Here is a 7,316-nt window from a genome sequence, read left to right as displayed (position 1 = left end):
CCATATCAAAACATTGGTAATAATGCCACTACTGTCTGGGTCACTATGTGGGTGGAGACCCGGCTTCAAATACTATTTGAAATCATGTTAATACTTTGAGCATTTGTTTTAGTCTGCCTGGCGTGCTAGGTGGGTGGGGTTTGCATTTTTGGGACTTTTCTATTGGTTCCATTGAAACTGGCAAGCTCAGTTGAGCACAGCTAAAGTTTCTGAAATGATTTAGTATAGTATTTGTACTCAGGTCACTGTGGGGGATGTCTCGTCAACAGTTTTTCATGTGGCAGTGACCATTTGACCTCCAACCCATAGATCAGTCAAAAAGAACAGCTGGCCAGTAGCAAGAAGCCAGTCAAAGAAGGACAGTAACTGGAAAATTACATGTTACATGTGGCATGTTTGTAACTGGCTTTGTCAATAGACCTAACTAATGAACTTAATGGACCCAAGTTATATCACTGCACTCTATACTCCTCTGTAAACTGGTCATCTCTGTATACCTGTCGCACAACCCACTGGTTGATGCTTATTAATAAAACACTCTTAGGCCTCACTCAACCCTATCTGAGATACCTACTGCAGCCCTCATCCTCCACATACAACACCCGTTCTGCCAGTCACATTCTGTTGAAGGTCCCCAATGCACACACATCCCTGGGCCGCTCCTCTTTCCAGTTCGCTGTAGCTAGCGAATGGAACGAGCTTCATCTCTTCATTCAAAGACTCAATCATGGACACTCTTACTGACAGTTGTGGCTGCAGGTGATGTATTGTTGTCTCTGCCTTCTTACCCTTTTTGCTCTTGTCTGTGCCCAATAATGTTTGTAACATGTTTTGTGCTGCTACCAGGTTGGGCTGCTACCATGTTGTGTTGCTACCATGCTATTGTAATGTTGTCCCCGCAGGAGGCCTTTGGCCTTTTGGTAGGCCGTCTTTGTAAATATGAATTTGTTCTTAACTGACTGCCTAGTTAAATAAAGTAAAATATATGCATATGGGTTTATGAAAATACTAGGAATCCGAGAACCTTGAAGTACAATGACAATAAAAATACTAAGAAGGATGACTAATGAAAAGTTATTGGACCAAGACGAAAGAACCATTGAAGAGTAAATGATATCGTCAATCATTAGGGTTGGGGTTCATTCCATTCAAATTCCTCTCAGTTCAAAGAATGATTGAAATCCAATTAATTGAGAGAAAAAATGTATTCAAAGTATCTCCCCTTGATTGTCTGACAGCTATATTATTATACTTATAGCAAAAATATCCATTAGCTATCAAGCACAGTTATGTAATTTCATAGACGTCATGATTGTGTGTTGTTGTAGTGTTCTACATGAAAGGCGTAGCTAAGTGTCATGGACTAGTATTTAGAACATGTAAATTGTATTTCACCTTGGAAAAAGGCCATGGAAATCCAGTAGTCAGTGAAGGAATGTAGGATAAATCTTCTAAAGGAGCAGTCTGACTGACTTGGTATAATTACAGAGTAATTACCCAACATGCTCAAACTCCTTATCTTTGGGCAAATGCAGTGGAGTATGCACAGCAGGGGTGTCTGTGCGCGCGTGCGCGCATGAGCATGCGTGCATAAGTGAGTGCATTGCAGGGTGGTACGGAATAATACTCTCTGCCAAGTAGTAGTAAATTATATAATAAGCGTTAGTCATTCGAAAATAATGAGGATTGAGTAATGCAATACACCATTGAAAATAATAATGACCTAACTCCTGTCCACCCTCCTAGAAAGAATATGCTGCAGAAATGCTTCAACTACAAGTGCATATAAAATGAAGAGAAGAGTTGGGTACATAGTATACAAAATATTTATTAAGTAGGCTACTGTAGCTTTACAATGAATACAACACCTAGCAAAAACATTTCAAAGGAAAATGTGGTATGGATGGTATGAGTGCGGTTACATGCACACAATAATGTGATTATTGTGGTTAGTCATATTAATATAATGGTTCGATTAAACCGTTTACATGCTTTGCAAGAAGAACGAATTCCCTAATAATCATGTTCACATGGACACATCTGAAATAGGGTTACCCGATGGCACTGATAAATGCAGCAAATCGTCAATCGAAATAAACGTTCTACCACAGCGAACATTTTATTTTTGGGAATAATATTTGATTCTGAATTCGAACGTATAAAGTTTGTATGTGAAAACTACTTCTAAGATGCATACATTCAGTTGTTCCAAACACACTTCGCTCACACTAAAAAGGGAGGCTCGATCGGCTGGTGCACATTCACAGATCAAATACACCGCTGGAACACCGAGTAAAGGTGTATGTATACATGTCCTAATAATTCGAAAGATTGCTCAGAAAACAATGTGTTTTAATTGGCGTATGTTGATTTAGATTTTGACTTTACGGGGACTAAAACAAACAGGGTAAGGGGGTTGAGTGACAATTGTAAAGTCCGCCTACTGACATAATCAGTTTCATATCAAATTATTAGTGTGCACGTAAATGTACTCAACAATCTGTCTTTAAACTAGGTTATCCTCACAATCCATCAAAATACATTAATATTCGCGATTAGAAGTAGCAAGTGTTAATTAATTTGTTTATGACAACCAATGGGAGAGTGGGAATGTAAACGCATTTCTTTTACGTTCAACAATCATCATTCTGGACCATAGAGAAAAAGAAAGTACACAAACTCGACCACGAATTCGCGCAATATTCTTCCGCCAGTCTCTTCTTATCAACTGTGCAAGATTTGGCACCCGATGGGGACACATAAGGAGAAGAATGTGTCTGAATGGTAGTCCTTGGAACAACAACATCTCTGGGTGTATTGTTAAGTTTGAAATGGGCTTCCTTGGGAGCTTTTCTGCACATTCCTGCTTTAATCAAAGCGGTGGAGTCCAAGCATAATTTCTTATGTTTCTTTAGAGCACGCGTAATCTGTTTCCAGTAGGCTTTGGCGTTGGACTCGTACCCAGGGCAAGTGGCTGGTTTGGCCACATATTTGCAGTCGAAACTTGTTTCCCCTTTTTTGCAGTTCACGCCAAGCACAAAGGCATCATCACCTGTCGCAACCCAAGTGCACTGCGTCTTGTCTTTGGTGGAGAATTTGCCCTTGAAAACACCCTTTCCTCGGGGGCTGCTGTCTTTATTCGCTGGAGACGGGACGGAGGGCTTTGGTTGCTCTCTGTCAATTGGTTCCCCTTTTTCTTTCTCCTTCATCCCGCTTGTTTTGGATCCTTGACATTTAGCAACCATAAGCTTCTGAGATATGCAGGAAATAACCAGCAAGACGGCTAAATTGGTAAGGAGCGCCATGTCCCGCTAAAATATCTGCAGAAATGGCATAGTTGTTAGTACAGTAGGCCTCCAATTCAAATAATTGGTACTGTAGCCTGTTACAACATGGCAGCAGATAAGATTTATGGAGGATAATGGCAGATCATATTTAACACAACATAAGTGGTTATTTTAGTCAGCTCACCTGTGGATTTGGGAAGATGGAAATGATTCAATTTCGTTATGACACCTGGGGAACGTGCATGTGGCATTTATAGAGCACAGACACACCCACCACCCCCTTATTCCCTCACCCCACACACATGGAACATGGGTCTAAACACACACACACACACACACGTTTGTTTAACAATTGATTCCCATTCAAAATCCTATTTTTCCTTACCTTAACCCTTAACCTAACCATAACGGTAACCCCAAATCCCTGACTCTAATAGCAACCCTATCCCTAATTGTAAACCTAACCCCTTAACCAAAATTAGTAATTTTACTTGTGCTGTCTGGTTTGCTTAATATAAGGAATTTTGAATTATTTATACTTTTATATTTTAACAATTAAATGCACTTTTAAAACTTAAGTAATATTTAAAACCAAATACTTTTAGAATTTTACTCAAGTAGTATTTTACTGGGTGACTTTCACTTTTACTTGAGTCATTTTCTATTAAGTTATCTTTACTTTTACTCAAGTTTTTCCACCGCTGGAAAATGCACCCATGAACTGTTCCAGTAAAAGTGCAGTGAGCAACGAATTGAAAAAAATATATATTTAAAGAAGTTGATACAACAGCGCCACTTACTGGGGGAAAAAGAGACACAGCACCTCTAAATGGGTTGTAATTTAAGACAAAGAAAAACATTGTAGTCAAAAACGTTTTGCCTGCTGGTATTTAAAAAATAGCGAGAGAAAGGCTGTGAACCTAAAGCAAGGCATTAAGGAACACAGACACACTAAAAATAATTAAGAACACACATTTATTTATTACATACACATGTCGACATTCATTCATTGATTGTGACCTTTCAGTCCAATGAACCAGTGGTAGAGCTGAATATGCCAGTCTAAATGTGAATGACACAACCGTATGCATTTCAATACATGGCTTATGGTGATACAAACGTACACATAAACAAACATACAAAACAGGCAGAACCAATGGCGTATCTGCCTTAGGAGAGACCATTATAGGGTATCATAGGTTTGTCTGACACAAAAACCAAACTGTAAAAAAACTGTCACAAACAGTAAAAACTGTCACCAAAATGAGTACCATGTGAAAGATGATGGATTTAATGATCTGTCCATACCCGATCCACACATTCAGATATGGATGCTTTTAGTTGTCATTGTGACCCTTGGAATTATGTTTTTGGTATTGGTCTCGATGGAACTTAATATTAAGTAACTGGTGTCACAGCTTTTTTTTTGTTTACAAAATGTTTTGGTCAAAGTGTTATCTGAAATTAACATTTTTAGTTGGCACAAACTTAGCTCCAAAAATTAATCAATTTAAGATTGTGTTGCTCAAATTGTCTCATGTTAATTCAACTAGAAATTATTATTTGAGTATCTTAACTAAAAAAGGCGGTGGAACTAATTGCATCAACTTAGATATTTGACACACATGATTACATTGTGCATGTATACAGTAATTCATATTCACATGTGTGGATTTGAACAAACTCTTGGTTCACAGCATGCCAATCTTCCTGCTATGCCACCATGCCTGTCAATGACTGTTTCACCTGTATTGGAACACTTTGCACTTCAGTAAGTAAATATCAGATCTGTTAAAAGTACATTAGAGAACAAATATTTTATTTATCATAGTGATTAAGGAGTAACTTGCTCCCGAGTGGCGCAGCGATCTTAGGCACTGCATCTCAGTGCTAGAGGCGTCACTTCAGACACCCTGGTTTGAATTCAGGCTGTATCACAACCAGCCGTGATTGGGAGCCCCATAGGGCGGCGCACAATTGGCCCAGCGTCATCCAGGTTTGGCCGGTGTCTGTTGCCATTGTAAATAAGAATTTGTTCTTAACTGACTTGCCGAGTTAAATAAAGGTTAAATAAATAAAAACTTTAAAACAGAGTAACATGCCCCACCAACATCAGACAACTATACAGAAAAACATCAAATTGCTGAAATAACTAAGTTAAATAAATGATGAGAGAAGAGTCAGATGAAGTGATAATGGACACCGACATGGTGGTATAGCAGGAAGATAGGAATACCATGAACCAAGAGGTTGTGAGTGCAAAGCCCAGGAGATGACATGTTGAATAATAATGACTGTATAAATGAACAATGTAATGATGTATGTCAACGTGCATCAGATATGTAAGTTGAAAACATTGTATGTTAAAACCACTGTGTGTAACCAGTTGCACACCTTTATTAGTTAAGATTCACAAATAATTTATAGTTGAATGAACATATGAGACAAGTTTTCTAGAGTTGGAGCTAAGTTTGGACCAACTATTTTTTTTGTTTCTCGAGGTAACACTTGGATTGAAAAGTTCAGTAAACTAAAAAAGACTATGTAACTAGTTACTTAATAGTAATTTGTTGAAACAAGTAGATTTTTGTATTACAGTGCACAAATCATGGTGAAATGGCAGGCTGGAAAGTTCTTTGATTGACAGCAGTGTCAGCATGATCATTTCAACGAAGAGGGTGTTAGAACTCTCTTCTACCATTTATCAAAGTCATTTTCTGGAAAACCACTCTGAGCACCTCTTTAGACAGACTTTTGAAGTAATCTTCAAAAGAAATCTAAATCTGGGAAAGAGGGAGCAAAAAGTAAATATAGTGAATAGGTTGACGTTTTCTACACTCAGTAAAATACTCAACATACTTTTTATAGACCTGAGTTAATTTCAGGTATTTGATCGACAGACATACTTTTTCATACACATGATCATCATGATAATATACAATGCTATGACTACAATTAAGAAAATATCAACAGCCAACCTTTTAAACTCACCTTCATTATTAGTTCTGAAACCAATCAATGACATAGGAACAGATGCCTTGGAGTGACCGCCAACAATACTCTTGTGCCAGCTTTTTGGCATTGCTCATGACAGTGGGCTTGGTTGGTTTCAGAGCGGTTGGTTTGGGGGTCAGAAGCTTTTTTAGAACAGCTGTCTTGTTCACTGCTGGCTTGACTGGTTTTGAGCCTGCTGGTTTTGAAGTTGCTGGTTTTGAAGCTGCTGGTTTTGCTGCTGCTGGTTTTGCAGCTGCTGGTTTTGCCTGCTCAGGTCTGGATTGCAGTGATTTTGTAGGTGCTGGTCTTGCTTCTGTTCGGGATTTTTCAGGTTTTGTAGGTGCTGGTCTTGCTTCTGGTTTTGCTGGCTCTGGCCTGGCTTTCTCTGGTTTAGTTTGCTCTGGCCTTGCCTGCTCTGGTCTTGCTGATTTAGCTTCAGGCTTGGTTGCGGCTGGCTTAGCCTGCTTGGTGAATGGTACCTTGGGGGTCTCTGGTTTTGCCTGGTTTGGCTCTTGGGCTTTCTCTGGCTTTTCAGGGATTGCTGCTGGTGCAGCCTCTGGCGTGGAGGAAGCAGAGAACACCATCTGTGCGTCTTCCGGTGCCCTCTTGCATATTTGAGGCTTGATAGCTTTGGGTGCCTGGCAGGCGTTTTGGAGTTTCCTCAGGACCCACATGATCTGGGTGAAATAGTGGTGAGGGTTGTTGTTGTAGGGACGGCACATCTGGGGCTTACCCGTGTACTCGCACCAGTATGTTCTCTCGGCACCCTGGCACAATATCCTCAGCCGGGTGACATTTCCCTGGCCGGTGACACTCATGGTGCAGAAGTCCTTTGCCTTGTTGTTGAACTGGATGGGGTCCTCCCAGACACTCTTCCTGTTCTCCGCAGCAGCAGTAGCAGCACCACCATTGCCTGCCCTCGTGTTGCCATTCTCATTCTGTCCCTCCACTGCCCAGAGACAGCAGGCGAGGAGCAGCAGTGCACCGGCCCGAGTCCACATGGTTATACCAGATGCTTGAGTGTGAGAAAGTGAG

At 40.2% G+C, this 7,316-nt stretch overlaps 2 protein-coding genes across 2 annotated transcripts; both read right to left on the bottom strand.

The window, feature by feature from the left end:
- Positions 1–1,808: 1,808 nt before the first annotated feature.
- fgfbp1a (fibroblast growth factor binding protein 1a) lies at positions 1,809–3,526 on the bottom strand. The gene is made up of 2 exons (XM_035766825.2): positions 3,472–3,526; positions 1,809–3,320 (listed from the first exon to the last, which is right to left on the bottom strand). Exon 2 carries the CDS (start codon positions 3,303–3,305, stop codon positions 2,634–2,636), a length of 672 nt encoding a protein of 223 aa, XP_035622718.1. The 5' UTR covers positions 3,306–3,320; positions 3,472–3,526; the 3' UTR covers positions 1,809–2,633.
- A 719-nt stretch (positions 3,527–4,245) lies between these two features.
- On the bottom strand, positions 4,246–7,316 carry LOC118379806 (fibroblast growth factor-binding protein 2-like). The gene is made up of 2 exons (XM_035766817.1): positions 6,279–7,316; positions 4,246–6,070 (listed from the first exon to the last, which is right to left on the bottom strand). Exon 1 carries the CDS (start codon positions 7,280–7,282, stop codon positions 6,287–6,289), a length of 996 nt encoding a protein of 331 aa, XP_035622710.1. The 5' UTR covers positions 7,283–7,316; the 3' UTR covers positions 4,246–6,070; positions 6,279–6,286.

Source organism: Oncorhynchus keta, chromosome 4, assembly GCF_023373465.1.
Source record: "Oncorhynchus keta strain PuntledgeMale-10-30-2019 chromosome 4, Oket_V2, whole genome shotgun sequence".
Classification (NCBI taxonomy): Eukaryota; Metazoa; Chordata; class Actinopteri; order Salmoniformes; family Salmonidae; genus Oncorhynchus; species Oncorhynchus keta.
This window is presented reverse-complemented; position numbering and strand designations above follow the sequence as displayed.